Below are 26,552 nucleotides of genomic sequence, written 5' to 3'. Positions count from 1 at the left end.
ACTTCTCCGGTTATTAAAAATATAATAATGTATTATTGTACGCTATATAGGTACTTAATATGTGTGGTATAATAGTTCTCTCGCCTTATAGACCTCGTCGGAATTAAAGTAAATGTTATCGAAATTTTTTTTTTTTCATTCTATATCATCCCGAGTCATATCGACCTTAAACCCTATTCCCCTCCCCCCCCCCGCATCGCTCCACCGCCGCGGGATAGACGTTACGCGTGGTGAGGGTTTGGCGCGTTGGCGTCGAGAGAAACTACTGCAGTGGTGGCGGCGCGGTGGGTGCCGGGCGGCGGGTGTGCGTGGGGCGCAGGGCGAGGAGCTGGACGTACGGACGAAGAATTGAATCGTATAATAAATATACAATTAATTTTATTTTTTTTTTCGGAAACATTATCCCATGAGCAGTTTTTACGCACGGTACCCACCACCCACTCGCGCCCCGCCACAACCGCCGCCACTTCCATCGCCCCGGGTGGCGATTGTCGCTGGCGGCGGGGCCGGTCGTGATTGATGTGGCGTATTGCCGGTGACGTCATTGCGTGTATCCATAGCGACCGACCGGCGGCGTGGCGCGGCATATCGTAGCAGGGTCGACGCATGACGGGGTGCGGTGCACGGGGGACGATGGGTGGACGGGGGTCGGCGTGGTGGGTGAGAGTAAACGCAATCGTCGTCGACGCCGCCGCCGCCACCGCTGCCGTATACACGCTGCACCCGCCCCGCATAAACCCTTCGACGCCGCCGGCACTCATTGTCCGCCGTATTTTTCTTCTCCCGGCGACGACTTTAATTTCTCGACGACTCCTCCACCGCGGTACACCCTGTTTTTTTCCCCTGCACTCTGCTCTTTAGACTTTCCCTGACTTTTTCCATATATTTTATTTTTCTCGTCCTACAACACTCACACACGCGCCATTGCGCTGCCACGGCTGTTTTTCATAATATATCATATTTCGAGTTATAAACAGATAGAGTATATAGTGAAAAGAAAAAGATAGATATAGTGTATATCAGTATGTATAGCTGACATAGATAATGGTACAAGTACAGAGCGTGCGGAGAGACTTAGAATACGTAAAGACGGAGAGAAAAAAAAAATATATAATACGACCGATACTCGACTATAATATAATATTGTGAATTTTTTTTTTATACACGCTCTGTTTGACAAATTATATATATAAAAAAAAAAATAGAACAAATTGAACGTGGCACGTTTTTTTTATTTTTATATTATTTTTTATCGTCGAGTCGGATACATAACGACACCAATAACGGTCATCCGCATTACGCCATTGCGGGTACAATACAATTTATATTGGCCTCTTTGTCTACTTCTTTTTTTTCATCGATTTCCCACGCGACAATCGCACGAAACAATAGCAACACATAATATATGCTCAATATTATTTCACCGCTAATTATTTAGAATTTTTCTTCCTCGATAACATTAATTATATATCCGCCGCTCATCAATTTGACCTAATGACACGATTTTCTATAGTGCAACCTATGTCCCCTTAATTGTGGTGTATAATTTGATATAATTGTGTATTTTTAAAATCCTTTATTTTTGGAATAAAACTGTTGCTGATTTATGTTTGAATATATAATAATTATGTACTTATGAATTGGATCAGGTTTTGAATTACCACGGTGTGTTTTGCTACCTAGACTTATATTATATTATATTTATATCTATCCTTCTATCCGTATTTACTAGCGTCTTCCCAACAAAATGCGGCTTAGGTCGTATTACACAAAATTAATTTCGTGAAATATTGCAATGAAATAACTTACAACTTTTGATACGAATCTATAAGAAATATAAAATACAATCCCGTGTAATTAATTTTATATGAAAATATAATACTAAGAAATAAATATAAATTAGGATATTACTATTTTCTAATTTTTAACAACAATGGTTAAATATAAATTGTGAATAATAGTGTATAATTAACCTATTGAATTAATATTTTACAAAAAAAAAAATGTTAGGCGATGTAAACCATTACAAAATTATTATGGTAACAGTCATTTAATTTTTTTTATTTTTTATCAATTATTATTGCTAAAACAGAAAATGAACACAATTATAAAATATGCAACATTCATTGACCTTATTAAGATAACTGGTATCAAAATCATGTATAAAATTACAATACACATAAAATAAAATATAAACCATATTTATTGTTGGCACCTTTAAAAACATTATTTATATCAAATAAATTACATATTATTTCTTTTAAATAAAAATCACGTTACACTGCATATTGTAAGTAAATAAAAAGTGTTTTGATAGTGAAATATAATAGGTATCTACTTTTAAAATACAATTTTGTTTGTTTAGATTTCATAATGAAATTGAATTGGTATAGATAAATATTTTAAGCACCCACTTTCACTATATTATTATCATTGTTATTATAATTAGGATGCGTACGCATTCATTTTTTAAATTTTAATTATATAACAAAAGAAAAGTGCTGCATAGAAACACGAACGATTGGAATAGTGGCGTCATTTAGGATGCCAGAGACGCAGGGTGGGCATTTGCCCCCCGCCCTTGTCATTAACGGGCCGCTGTCAGGCCAGTTTTTGGCTATAGGTATAGTAATAGGTAAATAGGTAATATATTTTGGTATCCCACTGCGTATGTATTAATTATTTAGTCATTGTTATCTCTCAAAAAAGGTATTTTTTTCAGTTTTATTATGGGCCGATCAAAAATGTTGCCCCCCCCCCCCCTTTCAAAAACTGAAATGACGCCACTGGATTGGACGTGAACCTAGTAACTGGACTGCTAGAGTACTAGACTATAGGTGTCTCTATAACCGATATGACGATATAAAAATTCATTTCATAATATATCTTATTTATTCGGATGTTCTCTATTACGATTTACGATAGATTGACCATATTATTTCCCATAGGATAATGGTTATTGTCAATAGGTAAATATAAAAATACAAAATACTTACGAAATAATAAATTAATTACCAATACTAATTTGTAAGATATTTAAGAATATGAATTTACTTTATAACATATGAAAAAAAGTCAAAAAATGAATAGCTGTTGTTTTATTCATGGTGTTCCAAAACGTATTATTTACAGTGTTCGGACTTATCTAGATAATTATTTGTTCATCTTTTATATTATCTAGATAAATAGTTACAAGGTATCTAAACGTTCATCTTAGATAATTTTTTTACTCATCTAAATGAATTCATCTAGATACATTTTTCATTGATAAAAATCGCGAAATTGTACAAACGCATTTAAATATTTATACAGATTCTCAAACAAAGTTTATGGTTTATAATTAATGTAATAATTTTTATTTATATCATCATTATTATTATTAAATTCCTAGTGCCCAACTACAATATACCTAAATTTAAACCCATTTAAAAAAAATTGTATCTTTTTTTATTTAGATAAAAAAGTATTTATCTTTATCTTTATCTAGATAAAAAACTACTTATCTAATCCGAACACTGGTTATTTAACAGTTATTGTTACTATAATTACATACAGAGTATTTCACCCACAGTGTTCTCCAATAATGCAGTTATTTAAAATCCAAGGTTTGGAATTTTTAAATATACTTAAGGACCATATTTTCAAATTCTTGAGATTTTTTGTATTACTTAAGGAATGTCCGATGAAGATACAAACTTCTGTATTTTAAATGAGACACATTCTGCTGTAAATTATTTAGTAGATAGTTTTTCTGAACTTGTTGACCTATCAAAATCAAAATTTGTACGAGTAGTTTTTGTGTTATTTAACTTTGAGTACTAAGGATAATAGGTCCATGATAATGCGGGTTTTTTAAAGTTGGGAGCTATGGAGATTTTAAAATTGTAGTGATTAATATTTATCTGTCAACATAAATAATTTGTAAAAATGTCACAAGTATAATAAATACATAAATACTATAGTATTACTAGATCCAATATTACGTCTATTTAATCATCTTTTGTAACACCATTTAAAAAAAAAACAGAAGTATGTATCGTCACGGGAGGAACCTCCTTAAGTAAAACATAAAAATTCAATAATTTGAAAAAATTGCCTTTGAATATACTGAAAAATGCCAAATATCAAAATTTGAATAAATTCATTCTTAAAGGAAAAAATTGGGCTTGGTGAATCACCTTGTATATTATACACATGGACATGGTTGCTGATTAATATAAATGGATATTTATTCAACTCACGTCACTTCGTAGTTTTTTTTTATTTTAATTACGATACGTTCATTAAATTGACTTATTATACGTATTAAATTATATAGTTTGTAAATATTTTTAAAAATAAAAATTTAATATATATACGTATATACTTCTATCACAAAAATTGTTTCTAACAGTAGGTAGTATACTTAATGTTGTGTATAATAAACTATAAGAAATTAATGTTTTTCCTTTTGAATATAATAAGAAATTGAAGATGGCTCAAATAGCCAAAACCCATTAATTAAATTTTTTTTGGTAAAATTATAGGTAGTAAGAAACATTGAGAAATTAATATCGATTTTCTTTCCCAGTTATCTTTGTTAATTGAGTAAAATATTATGTGTTATTAGTTTATTACTTATAAGTAATTAGGTATTTTATGTTATTTTTAAATTAAAAGAATTTATGATGCAATTATTCATTACAATTTTAATTTATGATTACATATTATTGATATTTCCAATCGATGCACTGCCATTATAAATGTTAATGGCTTCTCTGATGCTTTTAATTATTTTTAGAGCTTTATAAAATAATAATCTTCCAGAAATTAGTTTACATTTTCTCAAAAGTCAACTCTGAATAGTCACATGGTCTTTAAAATAATTTACAGGCATCATTTCAATGAAGCCTTTTCAAAGAGATGACCTTTTATAATAGCCATACTTCGGGAATAAGATATTTTCGTGTGGAAATTCAATAACGTTGTCTTGAAATATTTATCAATAGTATAATAATTAGTAATTAATAATTAATTAACTTCGTTTAAAAATTATTTAAATAATATTTATCCCCGTTGAGAACGATATTATCCGTAAAATATAATAACATTATTGAAACATTATCTGCATTGATTTTATTATACCAATGAATAGGTAGAAAATATAAAACGTTTTATCATTAACTAACGCCACTACTAAATAAATACCGAATTTTCTCGTTATAAACATAGTGCATCAGCTATTTTTAACCCTAAGTGTAATTAGATTATAATATACTCTATTCATGTGCATAATACATGGTTTATATAAACGTCCAATGTGAGTGTAATTCATTACCGTGGAGTAGTTTTGATTGACGTATTGAAAACCGTGGAAGTTTTTAATTTATAAAATTAGGTAATTTTGTACCCTTAAATTTATATCATTAGATAATATAAATTGTTTATATTTGAATATTATTATTTTTATTTTATTTTTGTATTTACACTTAAACAAATTGAAAGTATTTAACTGACAACGCGTGATTTATGGATTTTTAATTATCTATTTATTGAGCGCAGTGTAAATACATATTTGATTTGTTTTCATACGGAATTATCATTAATTACAACTGTAATTATCGATTTAAATGTTTGTCATTTTGATACCCACATTATAGTTTCAACACGAATAACTTATAAATATGTTTCAATAAATATTATTATCTATGAGTACTCCGTATATTCCAAATGTTATGAAAACTTTTATCGCTTAACTCTTTATTAAAGATTTTTCAATACATATAATATGATTTGTGTGATCATAATTCTCAAGCCCACTAAATACATTTGTATGGGAAAAAAGTCTTAGCGTTGCAGCTAAGATATTGCAAGTACTTAGTCATAGCCCAAAGGTTCAACATCGTGATGAATTAGGTACTACGGATTTGAACGAAATTTCCCTTCAAAGTAATAACTCAGGGCTATTTCCGCCTACCTAACAAGTATAAAGTATTCTAATTAGGTTGGAAATGTACATAATAATATAATAACTTTACTTACTTAAACTATAGTCTATAAGACTAATATGAATGTACAGGAACGGAATTATTATTGTGTCGTAGTCGTAAATATTTACAGAAATATTGAAGATTAAAAATCTAAACATACATTTGTATTGAAATAGACATAACTGTTGGCATTAAAAAATGTACTGTATAAAAACGACGACAATGCGGATTTTTTAAAAGATAGATTTGTATAGCGTAATATTATGGAAATTACTTTTGAGTTTTGACGATCGTTTGTGAAATCCAAATACGAAGAAGTTTTTTTTTGCGTAGATAATAATATAATATACTAATATAATATTATTATAGCATAATAGTGCACAATATTATACATATATAATTTATTGTATAGTATTTTATCAAAATCTTAATGGCTAACAAAAGCAGATGGGAAACATTAAGTGGATACTCGTATATTTTCGGGTTCTCCCGAAACGGTATCATTTATAAAACGTTGTCGAACCATGACGGCGAAGTAAAAAGGTTTTGTACGGACGGAATTTTGTGTTGAAAATACGAAACATGCACTCAAGTCGCGTAACGTATTGTGTTTGTGTGCAGCGTATACGAATGTATGTTTTTCTTTTCGTTTATTTATTATTATTATTTTTCACTTTTCCTTTGTACAGGGTGTTCCCCGCAGACGAACCACCGTAAGCCACCGACCGCGTGACTGGGTGTAATAATGGAGTTTTGTCAGCGTGTCCGAGCTTTCGTGGGAAAAAAAATCACCTACACAAGACAGTTGTTGTTGTACGAGCGTGAGTAAAATGCACATCCGCCTGCTGCCCATCACCCTTGATCGAAAATATGGCGTTTTCGCCGTTGAAAGCTACAGTGTACAATGCGTACATTATATTATAATATAATAATTCATACAATCGTATACAACGCGACGTCAAGCGCCATACGCACGAAAATGTCTGCCTCGACATTTTTCCGAATCCCCGAAAAGATGCGTTGACGACGAGCCCGATATCTATTTATTTGCGAATAGGTGAGCCACAGGCCAAATGTTAACGTATTTCGGTAGAAATGAATTCGGTCGGTCCGCGGGCACTATTCAATAGTGATGATTTATGGAGGTTTAGGATAATACGGACTCGATGCTGATACTGGTTAGTGGTGCCTGCTGGAGTGCAGGGTGGCGTGCCCTAATTCGCTGTACGTACAATATAATATGATTTAATGTGTGTGCTGCCGTATATAGAATTGCGCATTTAAAATAGGTCCGACATTAATTAATGACGTAAAAATAATCAGCATTTCATTTTCTATACGATAATTTGACAGTTAATAATACGTATCTATCATATTATAGTACGCGTCTATAGTGTAGGTATATATACTGTACACCTAGTGCATACCTTGTTGTAATAACTGATTGTCGATCGTAATTAAAAAAAAATTGACTTAAATTTGTTTTTTATAAAGGTAAAATCCATGTTATCAAATCGCATTGTCGTACAGTGTTTAAACGAAGCAAAACAACTTTCGGTACGAAAGGGTTGAACATTTGAAGTTTTCTCGAAATGTGTACATATTTTGGTACAAAGCGTAGCACCTCCAAAAGTCAAACCACTATTTCATCAGTCATCCAGCTGAAATTTTTAGTGGTACTATTATCTTTTACGTGGACACACTGTATAATAGGTCAGTGTATATATACCCTAATTTACCTAGCATAATTTATATAAATATCATAATATTATTATCGTGTATTATATCGATACTGTTCGTCTATATACCGGATACACATGTGAGCATCTTGGTGTAATATAGAACATCGTTTAGTCTGGTTTTACTAGTGTATTTTGGTTCGTTGTTAACGAGGAAACGGTCTTAGAAAAAACTTCAGAATTTTTAACCAGGTATCTACAGACATTTTTTTCACCTTAGGCCAATCGTTTACAATTTTGACTTTCTATTTAATGTTATGTAAATATCGATACACAAACATTGGATCAATATTCAATAGTTAATCGTGTACAACCGTTTAAAGTTATAATGGACATGATATTATCTTGGTGGTGAAAAGTTTGGGTGACTATCGTAGTACAAACTACAAACCACGAGTTTTCACTCCCTCCTTACACGGCAACTATCTCAGCCAGTGGGTAATGACAAATTACCCAATAACGGGTCGAATACGCTTTAGAATTGAGTTTAAACATTATGTCGGTATGATTTTCGGTTTATTTTTATTTATTAGATTTTATATTCTGATATAATTCTAGTGCGGAATTTATTTAATAAACAAATAATAAATTTTATGATAATGAAACAATATTATAGTGCTTTGTCCCAATTGTGTCATATTGTTGTTTTTTTTTTTTTTTGTTGCAAGTGAGGTCAATGAATTATTAAGACCACTGATCTAATAACGAACGTAAACAATCGTTACGTGATAAATAATTCGAATAGGTTCGACATCCGACAGACCGTATAATATATTATGTCTTTATTATACCTATATATATATATATAGGAAGCCTACACCGTCGTTGCATATACGCCCCCCCCCCCCCCCCGAGATGGGAACGACTTTTTGTACGAGCTTAGCACAACCCACAGCTAAAATATTTTTAGTCTTGGTTCGGGCCGATCGTTGTGTTGGGCGAGCGGGTGCTGGGGGGGGAGGGGGGTTGTCGGTGGGGTACGGGTCACGTGGGCAGAAACGCTGGTAAGACTTTGCTAAGTAAACGCATATATTATTATTATATTCTGCCGTCCGGTCGACCGGAAAACTTACAGTCCAGCGCTTGTTTCCGGCGTATCTCCGTCTCGGACTCCAGGGCGTCGAACACGGCGGCGCCGATGAGCAGATAGGTGAACGTACAAACGATCAACGATAATGTGCGGACGTTTTGCTTCTTCATCCTGCGGGCGACACCACCATGGTGCTGGCCGCCACCGGCGCCTTATCAACGACGCCGCCGCCACCTCAGCTGTCGCAGCAGCCACAGCCGCTGCCGGTCGCCGACCGCGATTGCCGAGCCGCACACGTCGCACACCGCACCGGGCGCCGTACCGCACCGCGCTGAGTGGTGCCGCGCACAACGTCCGCCGTCTGACAAACATGGCGGCCGCGGTCTTCCGGCGCACCCATCACACGGACCTGCGGACAAGACACAATCGTTACCAAAAAGTTCCGAAAAAAAAAACGATGCCTAATAATGATAATATTATTATTGTTTCATTATTGCAGTCGTTTTGTATGCAGTCAATGAGTTTTGAAAACAATTATTAAAAAATAGACATTTTCTGTACAATATATGGAGGGGTACAGGTCATTCTGGGCTGGGATCTATATGCATATGCTGCATCGTTTACCTAGCATTTTATTAACACATACGTTGCATTATGTTTTTGATTTAGAATAAGAATAGTATTTATATTGCATTTTTTGACAATTTTCGTTGTTTTCATTATTCAGGCTCTAAACTTTGAAGTCTAAACAATGAAAAAACGAAAATCAACTGAGCAATTTAAAGATATTTAAGGGTTTTAGGGCATCCCACACTAAAAGATAGTTTTTTAAATAAAAAAAAAAAAGAATCATTGTAAATTGCTAACAATAGGTTTTTACCTAATCGAATATTGTCCATTTTTATATTTTTAATCATAATTTTTCAAACGGATCCGTATGACATAACAATCAAGATCATGAATAGTGATGGCAAATCAAATGAAAACTATTGTTTTTTAAAATTAAAAGTCCATACGTAGAAGATTTAAAATTGTGCAGTTCTGCAATACGTCTTCTTAAATTTAATATATAATATTTTTGTTCAAAATAACTAAATTTAAATGAATTTTATATAATGTGTACAGTATTTTGGATTTCAGGGTATTAGATTCCCAGTCCTAGGTCGTTGTAGGAAAATAATTGCGTTTTATTCGTATAGCAGGCTGATGTAACGTTCAACATCCAAGTATGTGCAGCTCATTCATTTCTCATCTGTATCTAAAGAGTATTAGCCAGACAAGATTATAAAAGTGCACAAAACTTCCAGATCAAAATATATCAGAAGCATACGGATAAAATAACGCAGTTTGGCGTACTAATCTGCAGTAATCTGTATAAAATCTTTTCTTTATATTTTAGTACTTTTTCGTATTGGTGATTACGTACGAAAATATAATATGTTATAATGGTTACCTATATCAACATAAATGAAGACCCTTCGACAATGTATTCGTTGTATATTCCTACAATATAGACGTATAATATTATAGCATAATAAGTCTTTTCGCTGTGTGACTAGAATATTATAATTTAAAATTCGCTTACGCGTCGTATAAGTCGATACAGTTGATACCTTTGGTCACATACGCATGATATTTCGAACTCTTTAGTATCAAATAAGTAGATACATCGGATTTTGAAGTGGTTTCGTTTTAATGGTTAATCTTCCCTCCCCGCCAAAATCGACTTGTACAACATTAAGCTTTATATCATTGCGTTATATAACGAATATATAACAATATGTGCACGCACGTGACATCGTTATTATTATCTCCATGCGTATATATACCTACGCGTATCATAGGGACCCCTGGGAAACGCTAATTACACCCCACTAACGATTTGTCAAAATTTCGTTTTAATAACACGTACGTATAGAGTGCGCGCGCTATCGTATACATAATAATATAGGCTTATACGCTCATAGTGACCGAGAAAAAAACACTCAAATGTCCATAATATCATATTTCATTATAATATAATGTGTACCTTCGTCGTACACTCTGCGTACCACGCTTCATTCTCGTCCATGTAGGTATTATATCGTATATGTGGGTACGTTCTGTATAGTTTTTAGTATTCTCTAAATGTTAAATTGGATAGGCAATGATGTGTTACAGTATTGTTTGTTCTCTAACCTACCGAAAAAAATCACGTAGATATTAATATCATCACATTTTTTTTTCTGTAGTACTGTTCTATAACAATTCTATTGTGAAATGTATAGAAAAATACCTACTAAAAAACACACCCTCAAAATATTGTCACTCTCAGAGATTTGTTCACCTCGGGTAAATCTCTAAATTGTCCGTGTTAGGTACTTAACACGGTACTGTTAGGTGATAAAACTAAGTGTGTTCTACCTACAACTTATATGATATAATATATTAATATCTACTGTACACAGTAGTTGTAGGTATAATATAGTATATACACACCCGTTCCGTGATGTGATCATATATGGCTGTAATAATATGTATGGAGATGTATTTGTCCAATATTATGATGTAGGAAATTTGGACGAACTTGTAAAGATTCTATCATGAATCAGCCTATAGTTTCGAGGGAAATTTAAAATACTTTTAGTTATATCTTTCCATCCCATTAAACAAAATACAAAATACGCCACTGCGACGAACGTTAACGCGTGACATTGAGTTTTGTGGCGGTCGTCCAATATAGAATCGTTTTACGCGTACCTATATAAAACCGAAGGGATTTGCCGCCGTAAACGTTAGTCGAAACAATTCGAACGTACAAAGTACCTATATAGTGGTCCCATGGCGCACGCTGGACATCGGTCAGTATACGTGCGACATTTCACAATGACAAGATACGTATATGTATATAACATAATAAAATATATTCATTCGTGTACAATACATGATGAGTATAGTACTTAAATCCAGACAAAGACACTACCGTCGGAATGTTTTAAAATCGTTCGGCGTCATTTCGACGAATAATAAATTTACAGATAGTGACTGGCCAAGCAAATACTCGCACCACCGTTTTATAATAACTCAACAGCTATAAGCATCATTAAAATTCTGATTTTTGCAACTGTCGACTATACGTCGTCTCGATTGCCATCGTTTTCGAACCTAGAACGATTACCGTTGACTAAAATTATTTTTATAAAATAAAACTCAAACACTATTCGATCGAATTTCGATTTAGGTGTACCACATACACCGTTTTGAAAACAATCATCTGTCGGTGCAAATCGATTTACGGAGTAAAAATAAATTTGTATCGCTATGGCGAACAACTCAAACGTAATAACAGCCGTGTTTGAAAATATGCAGGTCATTAAGTAGATACACCTAAAAAAAAAACTGATACGAATAAAAAAAAATTGAATTCGTAAATAGGTATATAAATCAATAAAATGGGAAGGGGTGTGAAATCGCCCTGTATACATTATTATCATTACAATACAGACTCACCAGAAACGAAGAACGTATTGTCGTATCGTATATTATTAACGTCGAGTTCCCGCGCGTTTCGAGTTCAATAAACACAATGTTATTAGTTTAGCGCGCGGTGTAGTGAGTTGTGGCACGCAACTGTGGTGGTTAAAACTTAAAACTATACCCCGGTCCAAGTACAACAACAATTATTATTATAGTTGCTATACTTATACTACTGTGTTTGACTCGGCTAAACTTAAACAGAGCCTGCTGATTGAATACATTACCGCTGGGCGCTGAACCACGCGTCGGTTTCAATTAATATAATATTATATATTATTATTAATATACGACGTCATTGTCCGTATAATATTTATTACTTATTAGTTTGGTAAAGCGTATATATGATATACATTTCAGTTGGGAATTATAATAAATGTTTATTTTATAGTGTGTGTGTGTGTGTGTGTGTTTGTGTATTTCGGACTTGACAGAATAGGTACCTGCGGCGATGGCAATCGTTTAATATAGTTATCGAAGACAAAGCCTTCGCGATTTGTCATGTCGTACGAACAGACAGATAAAATAATATTGTTTATTAACGGTGTACGCAACGATAATGTAATATAATAATGACAACTCACTCATGTCTGTGTTTTTGTTTTATTAACCAAAGAGAAAACCAAGCAAATGCATATTGTTTCATATTTTTGGAGCTGCGTAACTTGGTATAGGTATAGGTCGTAGATAGTATAAAACAACGCCGGTATTGTACAAATACATTTAACGAAAGATCTATACCGTCCTATAAGGGATTGATCTAGGACCGATTTAAGCCGTATCTACCACATACAATATAATTCCAATTCATTACACTAAGACCACCTGTACTTGTTTGAAATCCCCAGTACGTTTCCCAACGAATCACTGCAGTACAAATACCTTAAAAGCACGGTACACACAACATTTTGTTGTAATACAAAATAGCAACAACTATCTTTTATCCAATCCAAAAATTATGTCCACAGAAGCTGTATAAACAGTATAAACCATACATTAATAACACGAAATTCGTGTAATTATAAGATGTTACAAAATTATAGTATTCGTACAATGAGTGTAATAATAATTGTCTCCAAGATCATAAATAAGTATAACTATTATAACTATAAGTATATAATACTGATAAAAATATCGCTTAACAGTATTTTCAAATTTTAAATATTAAAACTAAATAATTTTCACATCCTACCAAAAATTAAGATTAAAACGTAAATTTGAAGTTTTATAAAAAAATCATACATAATTTATGACGTATATTTTGGCATCATAGTTTACTACCTCCATCAGCACAACCATAACAGACACTTATGAAATACATCCAACAAATTTGTACACTATTCTTTATTTTCGAGTTAATTCTTATACGCACCTATAAAATGTTGTAGGTACTATGATTTAAACATTTCTACACTGTATACACTTTTTTTTTATCTACATAAGTAAGTACCAAATATTTACCTATTCAATACTGTAATATTAATTATAACATATTACTACATTTCTTAACAATCTAATAAACATATAATAATATGTGATATACCCAAAAAAATAAAATCATGCTTCTCAAAAGTGTGATTTTACGTGCATATATTCTGATGAACTATGTTTAATAACTATGCTTAGGTACATATTTTATCCTTTTAAACTAACGCTTCGTATACAGAACATAAAAACCCATTAGGCCATTTATAAAACTTTATATAATAATGATAGTTTATAATAAATTTAACGGAAAAAAAGGAATGATTTATCAAACTTTGATTACCATACTTCATTATTAAACACAAAGGCTGAGTACAACGAATTAATTAGTTATGGTCCAGCTAAAATGTTAAGTCAATTTTAACCTTTCAACCTTTTAACTTAATGATATTTTACATTTATTTTTTATGAACATTACTTTTTAACTTAACTTAATTTTATACACATTTAAACTTAGTAAATAATGAGTTAATTTTGAATTTATTCCCGGCTTTTAATAAATTATGTTGACAATCTCAACCAGTGTAGTCTCTCGGAAGTTACATATCTACATTGCTACGTTGCTCACAACAAAAAATAATCATGTAAATACAAGAATGAATAATGTAATTTTATTTTGTTTTAAATTCAAATTGAATTAACTAGGTTATTAATATTGTGTAATGAACTACTACATTTAATTTAACATAACTATATTAAAATGATTTGTGAAATTGACTTTCTTTGAATGACAAAATTGACTGTCCATCGTAAATTATTCTAAAAGAAATATTTATAAAATTCACAAAGTATATTAATATGATTATGTTAAAGAATAATCGTAACTATTATACACAGTAGGTAGGTACAAATAAAAATCATAAAATTTCAAATTATAAATACGATGAAAATTAAGAAAATTAAGTCTACAATAATAAAAATACCTAAAAGGTATAAATTAGTATTTTTTCCTATAACAATTTGAAATATAAAAAACCGAACAAGTTACTTTGTTTTATAATACCTAGCTGATATCGAGTTTCTAAATATTTAAATATTCATAGTGAATAGATGATAATGATAATTTAAATAATAATTGCATTTTTTAAATTTCTGTGATTGATGTTTTTTGAATAATAATAAAATAAAATAAAACCATTTTAGGATAATAAAATTGGTTATTATACGTTGGAATATCGAATGTCGTCAAAATTTCAATTTTAAACACCCATAAATATTTATCCAGCTAAAAGCTAAACTTTTATCTTAAATTCTAGTTAAAAAACTTGAGAAATTTTGCATAATATTTCAAGCTTGAAGTATTAAAATTAAACATTTTATGAAATTTTAATTTCAAAATAATAAATTTGACAATGTATTTTCAATAACTTAAATTTCTTTAAGAAAAATGTACTTATTAGGTGAATATTAAAAGGATATAAGTACCTTTATTGTATTACATTTTTAAGCTGTTTTACTGACAAACAACAATTTGATTATACAATAAAAAAAAATTGAAATTAAGTCAAACATATTGTATAATGTCTTTAAATAGCTCAAACATATAAAATATTTACATTATGTCTACAAATTGTTAGTATAAATATTTGGTAAAAATTTCGAGTTTCTACAGTTATTCGTTTTTTATCAAATACATTTTGTCGAAAAATAGTTTTGCGTAAATATTACTGTACATATAGACCTTAAATTGCTTAAAATATGTTTTTTAGTTAACTTAAACATATTTAAACTTTTAACTTCAAAATATTTCATGCTTTAATCTTTTAATTAATTTTAGTTAAATTCAGTTAGAAAATACATTGTTTTTCTGATTTAAAAATTAATGTCTGGTAAATTATAGACATTTGTTTGAAACATAAACAAGTAATATATATATTTTTTTTTTATAAAATATAATAAACTTTAAGAGTTTGTTCTTATACCATACTTAGCAAAAACATAAATTTAAGTCTTCAAATAAATATTCTTATAAAGGGCTCTTCGATATGCAAATATGAACCGTAAAGTAAATATAAATTAAATGATTTGTAACTTAAGATATATTTGCATATTTCATTAAATATTTCGTACTTTATTATTACTTGACTTTGCTCATTGAAATTGTAACATGTATAATATAATAATATTGTATATGTAGAAATCAAAAAGTACGTAAATTGTTCATAATAATATAACGAATCTGAAAAGGATCAAATATCAATTATACGTACAGTGATCATACTAAAGAGTAAAATATAAAGACATCTTTGAACTTTATATAAACAAACATCTTCATTGAATAAAAAGATTTAACACATTTTAAAGAAACTTAAGAAAACTATTTTGCATTTAAACAACAACCATATATGCTGTGTTTAATACGTTGGAAAAACCATAAAACCAAGTTTTACTTTTTTGAATATTTTATGTCATTAAAATAACTTCTTTTTTAAGCAAAAGGGGACAAATATTTTTTGACGTGAAGCCGTATTACTTTAACGTCGTATACTAATCTTGTTTTAAGTAACACACTTAGAATTAATGAGTGCTGGAAAAATGGTAAACAACTGTATTATATACCACAAAGAAATTATATTGGCTATAGGGCAGGCCTTATCCGGAACAAACAGCGTTGGTATTATGTAACATACATTTTTGTCTTGTTTCACTCCCGGGAATAATTTTTGCACAATACACTGTAACCATCAAAATATTCGGGATATTAAACCATAATTTACGAATACTAGCGGAATGAATAATTCCAAGACTGCAGCCCGGGCTCTATATTTATATACTATATAACATGTGTATACGTATATACATTATATATATATATATATATATATATATATAGAAGCTGAATATTGAAACACCGAGGCGCAAACATAAATCCACTTACACGTACGCAGCATATATATACACCGGGGTCCGATCAAAGTTGTAATTTCATATTGTGTATCGCAGAAAACACGGACCACGCGTGTGTATTATTTGTGGGCGAGCATACATAGAGAGCCGGAAAGAGGGTTTGGAAATCCACTACGTGATACATTATATATATTAATGCACCCTGTCCGCTGATGATGGACGAGTCGTCGACTCTTTTGTTTGGACAAACTATATATATATATATTATCCATGATTTTTTTTTTTATCATCCGCCCCGCACTAATATACACACCAAACACTGTCAAAATTAAATAAAAAAAAAAAAACGATTTTTCACCCAGGTAATTCGCCTTGGAATTTCCATAACGACGGGAATATTGAAAGCTCAGTTTGGCAAATCATCGTGTGCACAATAGAGATCAATCGATGTTGTGGTTTTGTCTCTAGCTCGAGTGTTTTCGTCTTTGAACTGTACTATAGAGAGTTTTTTTTTATAGTCATTATTATTATTCTACCCGAGAGGTCGATTAGTGCAAGTCGTCATCGTCCTTGTTGAGTGTATGGTTTTTTTTCTATATTTTTTTTCCCATCTGCCATAGAACGTTTGTCAAAATAGAATCTTTAACTAAACAAAAGACTTTTTTAACGGATCATTTTAAATTCAAAAACAACATTAATATTTTTAATTCTGTTTTGTATTTCAGTTTTATTGTCGTATTATAACAGTGGCTCAGTTTTTAATTACACTGGAAACCCATTAGACTTTAGACATCAAGTGGATCAAAACATGTAGCATCAAATGTAACACGCACATCGCACATGCATGGGCAATTTATAGGCGATTCTGCTACACCCGAGTATTGAGAACTACATTGGTTCTAAACTGTTGGCTATGAATGTTTCTAGAAATAATGATTAACTTCATAAAAAACATGATCAATACAAAAACAAAAGTCAAAATATATAGTCATAGTTATTATTGTGTTATTGAAATATACAAATATGTATACATACCTAGTAGCTAAAAATCTAAAATGTAAAATAATCATCAAAATATGTTATACCTAATACAATAAATTAAATGTTTATTTGTAACATATATTAAGGTTCAAACTGACTTTTATTAGTCAATCGTGATATAAATAAAGGGTTTATAATATGGTAAATACCTAATATTGTGATCCACATAAGTACACTAATTATTTCGAAAACTTTGAATTATTTTGAAAATATTTTTTACATAATTTGATTTAATTATAAAACAACATTTATTACCAACCAGCTATATTTTTACAATTTTTACCGTGATAATTTTTTGAGTTTTTACTTTTTTGATTGATGATTTATATTGTTCATATTCCAAAATAGAATATTTTCACAGTAGGTACTTCAATACTTAACAATCTAATTTCGAAGGAGTAGTTAATTAATTATAACTTATAAGTATTTAAAGATTAGATGAGTGGAAGTAGTGGACCAACATTTTGTGGAATACCATTTGGCCCTGAGCCACCTACTTTGATCATTAAAACTTTAAATACTTAAAAGTCATAACTAATCAACTAATCGTTTGAGGTTCGATTTGTAAATATTACAGTCTTGAAAAAAGTACAAGGTATTAATAATCATACCATAGTTACGTATGTAAATTATTGGTTCGCGTTTAGAAAAGTTTTGATCGAAATTAATTTTTATATTTGAAACACTCAACGAAATTTAGAAATAACAATATGTATTAGTAAAACTTTCTAAGCGAGTGCCAAAACTAAATTGTTTTCTTATTTTAAAACAATTGCTTCATATGAAGAAAAGAAGAAACCAAGACATGTTTCTAAAAACCCCACATAAATCGTTTACTGTGTCTTAACTTCAACACAAAAGTCAAATGAGAAAATCAACTTCATTAAGCTGGCCACTAAAATTTGTTTACAGATAAATTCAAATAATAGTCTTTATAACCGACATATTTTTTAAGATATACCAAACAAGGTTAAACTGGGTAAAAAAAAGTGCAATAATTACATATATATATTTTTTTTTTTTTGTTACATTATTAATTTATTTATACAATCTGTAAATTAATTTTTTACAATAAGTACAAGCGCTATGGGAGTTGATGGGTTGGAGGCTTGAAAGAAGAATCCATCCAGTGATGGAACTTCTTGACAGATTTAAAACATATATATATAAATATAATAAATGTACTAGTTAATAAAAAATTAACATAATATAACGTATTTGATAATTCACTTACATAATATTTTAATCCTTTACTCACCCATTAATAATATAACATAATTCTGTCTAAATAATAAGACTAAGACTAATCGAAAAAGAACAATCTAACAAGAAAATAATATAATTAAAAACAGTAGTTTAAATAACTAAAGAAATTACATAATATTTTTAAAACTATTTAAATGCTGTACTTTTTTGGTGCCATCATTAACCGATGTAAATAATAATTGAATTAATTTATAACTTTTTTGAATATAATATATTGACTAATCATAATACAATTTGACAGTAGGTAGTACTTAAAAACATTTATTTTACTGTACCTAATCATACTTTATATCTAATTATTTTAAGTAACTAAGCCATACAATTTATATTATTATTATTACTATACAAATATACAGTATCATTAAGTATTTATATCTATTAATTTTCAAGGAAAAAAATGTTTTTAATATTTTAATGTCTGTAGTTTAATATTATGATATTATGTAGACATCATAATGATAATAAAAATATTGAAAATACATTCAAACCAATAAAATTATTATTTTATGTTATGTTCCAAAAAAAATTTAATTAATTAGTCCGTGTTGATTTAATTAGTATTAAGTACAGTTATTTTTAACAATGATATTATTTCCCCTTAAGCCTTAACACTAATTATAATTTATAAGTTTTCATATTTATAATTAATTATTATTCCTATTTTTTTTTTTAAATTCATTATATATTTTCGAATTTAACATAAAACACGCAATTTAAAATATTCTTATAGTGTCGATAGACTATAATATATACAATTACTCTTTTTTGAAGTTTAAATATTAATTATTTTGATAATACATTACTTTTACTATTCTATTTCATTTTTTAACCTTAAAAGGAATTATTAAATTATAAGATGATTCTTAAATTACATAAATGAGGGTAGGTATATAAAATACATATTTATTACGAACAGTATGAATATAATCCGGTAAACGTATAATGCATAGGCGTTTTACTAAGTTACCAAAAATCACTAGATACCTAATTTAAACTATAGCATATAGGTGATCATATTTACATAGTATTAAAAATAATACCCAACGCTAATCAGGCTACCTTTGTATACAAATAAAACAATGGACAAATAAATCAATATGGATTTTGTCATCTTCATCAAAACGGCCAACAGGGTTAGGTGAAAATTAAATTCAAATTTCAAACTAGAAAATCAGCGTTGGGCCAGGTCAACAAATTGAACCTTGGTGGTGGCATTTTATTCTAATTTTGTATTTATTTATTTATTTATTTCAGCTTTAAACGGGCTAGGCGCAATTACATACATAATATAATAATAACAATCGTTCATTAATAATTAAAAAGAAAAAACAATGAAATAAAATATACAATTAATAATATAGATATATCTATGAATACAAGCGTGTGGTATTACAAGACATTTTAAAAGGGTTGCAGTTTGGTGATATGAGCAGATTGATGTTTAACTCATTTATAGTTTTCATAATTCTGTTGAGGGGTGTTGCTTGAATAATAAGTCAATTTTTTTGGTTAGAAAATTTGGTTAAATTTGGTTCTTATTTTTTTATAATGCTAGTATGTAGGTAATCAAGGCTCCACCCAAAATGTCTATATATAGTAAATAATTACTCAATTCGCTTATTCTAACTAATAGTAAGTTAAAATATTTTACTTTGTTATTATTTATAAATAAATATTACCAGGCATACGATTGTTAAAAATATGTCAATACGAATAATTATATTTCTAATAAATTGATTATTTCATACATTTTAATACAAACCTGGTATTTTGAGTTGAAATTTGAAAATATAGGCTGGTAATATACTTTATTTTTTTTTCACTTAATGCGTATTCAATATGCAAAACGGAATTTTTAATTTATTAATTTAAACATAATTTAATTTTTTTTTCTCAAATATATCATACAATGGTATAACCATATTATCAAAACTATATAACAACTAAATTAATTATTATGTTTTTTGTATTCTTTCAATTAAAAAAAAAATATATATTATTAGGATGATTATTACTTTTACAGATTTATTTTATTATCTTAGTAGGATTATACGACCACTTGATTGAGTTCTTAAACTTTGGTGTAAAGTAAAAATTTGTGAATATTTATCAATTGTTTCCAGCTAATTAATCGGAATTCAAGGATGAGATATTTTTAAATGACATTGAGTGCACTTGATGGTTGAGGATCTGTAAAAAAGGTGAATAAGAAGTTTTCGTTTAACGACTTTTCTAAGTGCGCTTCAGATTGTCTGCCCTACGTGTTGTCATAATCCACAAAACGATTTGTATTGGCCCTTAAAATAACTTCAAACATTGAAAAAATTCATAATACAATTAATATTTCTGAGAACATTGTTCAATCATTTGATTAGAACATTTTTAAAAAAAAAAAACTTGAGAGAAAAACAAAAGAAGCCGATCTGCTATATAGTATGTTTCGAGTATACCTCATAATTGTGTATATCACTGCAATCATAGATATAGCCATGTAGGTAATCATCGCATACGAAAAATGATACTGAACGGTGGTGGTGCGCACAGAATCTATTTTTAAGGATATTTTACAATTTGTTTTTATTACCATTATTAATTTATTTTTCCATTGGTTATACGGTGAGTTGAACTAGTTTTAACCGAAAACATGGCATACCTATATTATATTATTGCATCCATAAGTCAATACCGACGTTCCTTCGACCGGTGTGATTATAGAATCGTGTGGTATGATTAGCTTATAAAATTAGTCTATTATGAAAATTGAATTATGTATAGAAACTAATAATATGTAATGTGAAAAGTTTAAAATCCCTAGAAATAATATTTTTTGAATTACAATATAGGTATTAATATTAAAACTAAAACCATAAGAGATATTATAATTGTTTTTATAAACAGGTTAGGTTAGGACTTAGGTTAAACATTTATAGAAAAAAATTTTTAATTTGAAATGCCTATAAATAGCTCATTAAGACCCAAAATGTCTATATGATTCTAATCCAAAAATGTTGTATAAAACTGAATATATTAGGTATGTCGAAAACTCCATGCCTAGCGTTAATATTCCCGTTGTATCACTACATAGTAATATAATATTATATATTTAATCCATGCGAAATATTTCAATGAGAACAAATACTGTAAAAAACTTAGATGCCTACCTATTCTTGTTGTTAATAATAAAATAGTTTTAAATATATTATGTAATATGTATTATAAATATTAGTAAATTATATAAGTTAATTTAATTATATTTATTTTTATAGTATTATAAGTTATTAAAATAAGGCGTAGGTAAGTGTATATATGAATGTTGAATATTATAAAACCAAAATAATAAATATTAAAAATACATACTTTTTAGTTTTTATAGACCTGCAACTTTTTAGTTTCCAGTTGAGTTTGTTTTTTATTTCTCTTTATCCCTTCCCTTAAAACCTGCAGTCCATTTCTACACCACAAATGATATGAAGGGAAGAAATTAAATTTTATAGCATAGGAAACTATAAGAACTTTTCAACATTGGGAAAAATCTATAAAAAGTAATGATCACGCCTTTTTCTACTTATTTATTTTTACCATACGATTTTCAACTAGTTAATCATCAGCCGTGTTTTCTACACTAAAAAAAATACATATTTAAAAATTCGATACTTTTTAAACAGATAATCGGTCGTGTATGACATCGTTGTCACACGTTGTACATCGACAAAACTTTGCGTCTGCGTCTCGTGATATTATTATAATAAGACGTTAGGGGCAATATCAAATTACGTATTATGCTTCTAACATTTCAATAATTTTATAATAAAAAATTTTGTTCATCAAAGTTATTGATTTATCAACATTTTGTATGCTTAATAAACTTGGTAATTTAAGTGTTAACAATAGCTAGGCATATGATAATTGTATTCAAATTGTTGTAGACGTTTAAAATAAAATTAGGTATAGTAAGTTTATAAAATTATAGTATTAACTACATATTATAATATATGAATTTATTATTCTAATAACATTTGCAGTAATATAAAATGTATGTAAAATATTTTAACTCAAATATTTTTGAGCTAAAATATATTTTCTCACGTAATATATTGGTGTTTATTTTACGAGTCATATGGATATGAACATATTAAGGTGTATTAAATAAGATTAATCAAGTAAATTTTACTACGAGTATTCATATATTTTCAACATTCAATATAATGGTAATAGGTAATGGATATTTTACTATAAATCCATATTAAAAATAATTCAAATTTATTCCTGAAAATGTAATATATAATACCTATATATTACATTTTCATGTATATATTATAATACATAGATATGTAAGTGTAACATATTTATACGTAGATAATTTCAACAGCTTATATTTATTATAGGTCATTAAAGGGCAATACAAAAACGCTATGGCTTTTGTTTAGGCTATATTTTAATAAGCATAAAAATCTATTGTGTACCAACGCTCTATTGTATGTTTAATTCTTATAATATCAAAACTTTTCCTAACAAAATGTATTTTAAATATTTAAAATGCGGTTAACTAAAATGTATGTCACTGTTTAAGAAGTTTTACTATAACACTAATAAATCTTTAAAGCAATACTTTGGGAAAACAAATAAATTCCTGTTACTACCTATATTACCTATATTATATATTAATACAAATTTAAAGTTTTAAATAAATGTTAACAAAAAAAAAGTTATACTACATTATAAAATTTATATAATTCATTTTTTGATAAAAATAATAATAATAATAGAACGAAAATATAATACTATATACCACTTTTAATATAAAAAAAAACTGTTTGGTTAGGTATGTTAATAAATCATTATATATTATATAAATATATAATCATACATTTTTATGAATATACCTAGGTATTATATTATGACCTATACATTAATAATTTAAGTACTAGTCTAAATATCCATTTTATGTTACAATGCACTTTTATTGTCGCATATTACGAAAAATGTTTCTTCCGCTTCCCGTGATAAATACCAAATAATATATGTGCACTGTCCTATTGATGGCATGTTCTGATAATCCAGCATACGATAATATATGAAAACAAAATTATGAAATACTAATGTATATACCTAATACATAATTTTCCTGTACATAATAACATTTGTTACCTTTATGTGATATAAATTATTAATTTTATATATATATTGTTATTACATAGGTATTGTTGTTATTTTAAAAAATAAAATTTTAAAGCTTGTCGAAAAACGCTACTGCTGAGACATCAAATTGACCACGTTTTCATTGATTACGTTTAGCAGTATATATTATATCAATGGGGACGGGAAAGGTTTCATTTCGATTTTTTTTTTTTTTTGTTATATTTTATTTTCCTTCAGACTCGCGGTGAACGCCTTTTATGATGCAACCTTACAATAATAATAACAATAATATACCAATTACATTTCACAGCATGCCTGACTGTGTAATTTGATATGATATTAATACACCGCGGTGGCGGTCAATGGGTTAAGAATAAAAGGGGTGGCAGTGTAATATGTATTATTATTGTTAAGCCCAACTGTACGCGGTCCACGCTAAGTTCCATCGGCCACTATATCGGTCTGTACTTTACACATACCTAACCTCGAATACAACTGTACCACATATAATATTATGATTAGTGATTACCAACCGAATGATAGGCTCTTTTCTGTTAATCTACAGATTTATATTAGGTATACTCGTATATTCGTACAATATTAAAATACAAATTACTCATTAAACCTGACGCGATAAACATTTGTACTTGTTAAAAATTAATTATTACCACCGTAGCAACGTGATTAATTTTTTGTGAAGATGGTTGATTTCGAAACATTTTAAATATCGCATCTCATTACAACTCGGTGTAAAAATATACATATATTATATTATATTAAAATAGTTATGTAAATCCATCACAGGCATATTATTAAATAAGCCTAGTTTTTTTACGAAGGTTGCAATAAAAACGTTTGGACAAATTTTCAAATTAACAATGACGCTGCATTAATATTTTCACAATATCGAATATCAATTTCTGATAGTCTATGTAAATATGTGCAAACTATATATATACATACGTGAATTTATTGTATTTTATATAATACCATGTATTCACGTGTATAAGACGAGCCAGGGTTCTGAATGCGAAAAAATACTGTGAATCGATACGGTTTATATACCCAGTGATATGTATAGGGCTGTTGTAGAACGTAATAGTATAAGTACCGACCAGTCCGAAATGCGTGACGTGAATCAGCAAAGTTTTCCGTAGATGGCTATTATAGCAGTGATGTGAGCGTATATAGGTACGGTCAAGTATTATTGCAGTAAAATGATATTATATAGCGATCGTGCGCGGACCGGTATAGCTACTCGAAACTTAATACTTTTAGGTAGGTACCTATATTATGTATAAATTACGACGATATTATAATTATACCATAATTTAACATTGTATTATACCGTAGATTTTACCTAAGCGAGCATAGAGTACTCGTCGGACGAGACGTCGGCGGCTCCTTTGCTCCGGTGGCGGAGACGACGACGACGACGACGACGGCGGCAGCGGCAGCGGCGGTGGCGGCGGCGACCACGACTACCGCGGGGACGACCGATGTCCGTTGCACGATATTGTACGATAATATATGACAATATAATGTCCGTTCCCCGTGCGTTAACTGTCCGTCTCTGTTTGACCACCAACCGCGGCGGCTGACGATCGAAATTCGCACGTGCAATTTATGCGATACACATAACGATCATAGCGGGCGCGTACACGAACTGCACCGGCGTCCGCGAGTGTACATACGGCGGCAGAGTCGGATGCGGACGCCGCGAGGGCTATCGGTGGCACACGCGGCGGCGTCGGGGAGGGAGAAATAGATAACGCTCCCGAACGGTGTTTTACTCTGTAGTATGTGTATTACGCGCACATGCACGCCTATGCGCGTGTAAATATCGATATTATAATTTATTGTATTATTAATTGTATTATTATCACTGCATTTCAAAAAAAAAAAAAAATATATTTTTAAAATTTGAAAAAAAAAATTTTGAAGAAAACCAAAACGAAAAACCGGCGTTTACGATAACATAAATATTATAATATATGCGTAATATTATTTTCTTGTAGCGTACCTACGTCATGCAGATGCGTGTTATTTACGGTTTGTGTGTGTATTTGTGCGCGTGTGTATGTATGTGAGTCTGTTTGTGTGTGTGTGTGGATGCGTGCGAGTGTGTGTTTGTGTATGTGTGTGTGTTGGTGTGTGTATGTGTGTGTGTGTATGAGTGTGGGTATGTATTTGTGTGTGAGAGAGCGTGTGTGAATGTCGTGTGTGGGAGGGTAACGGGCACAACGCGCGTACACGGGACGCCGGGATCCGGGTATGCGTCGTCGGTTGGCCGACGGCTCGGACAGAGAGACTACCGCGGCGGCAGGAATCCGCGGAGAGAAACGCGGCGGTCGGCGCAGCGCCGCCGTACCAGAATCAATATTTCCCCTCTCGCGCGCGACACATCCCGTTTGTTCCTGTGACGTCATCTCCGGTCGTGCACATGGTCTTTGACGGTAACCTCCTCTCCCTCCTCCTGTTCATCCTACCGCTCCACCACCCACCACATCTACACCTCCTTCT

At 30.2% G+C, this 26,552-nt stretch overlaps 1 protein-coding gene across 2 annotated transcripts in view; it reads right to left on the bottom strand.

Annotated features, from left to right (window-relative positions):
• LOC132951627 (two pore potassium channel protein sup-9-like) overlaps positions 1-26,348 on the bottom strand; it is a 76,106-nt gene extending 49,758 nt beyond the window's left edge. The window contains exons 1-2 of one of the 2 annotated variants that reach the window (XM_061023444.1): positions 25,378-26,348; positions 8,782-9,147 (exon numbers count right to left, since the gene is read on the bottom strand). In XM_061023444.1, the coding sequence (XP_060879427.1) occupies positions 8,782-8,908 (127 nt within the window). In that variant the 5' untranslated portion in view covers positions 8,909-9,147; positions 25,378-26,348. The remainder of the gene's footprint in view (positions 1-8,781; positions 9,148-25,377) is intronic. The other variant, XM_061023443.1, reaches the window with a different exon arrangement.
• Between the last annotated feature and the right edge of the window lie 204 nt (positions 26,349-26,552).

This window comes from Metopolophium dirhodum, chromosome 9 (genome assembly GCF_019925205.1).
Source record: "Metopolophium dirhodum isolate CAU chromosome 9, ASM1992520v1, whole genome shotgun sequence".
NCBI lineage: Eukaryota > Metazoa > Arthropoda > Insecta > Hemiptera > Aphididae > Metopolophium > Metopolophium dirhodum.
Note: the sequence above shows the minus strand (reverse complement) of the source record. Positions and strands in the feature narration are given on the sequence as shown.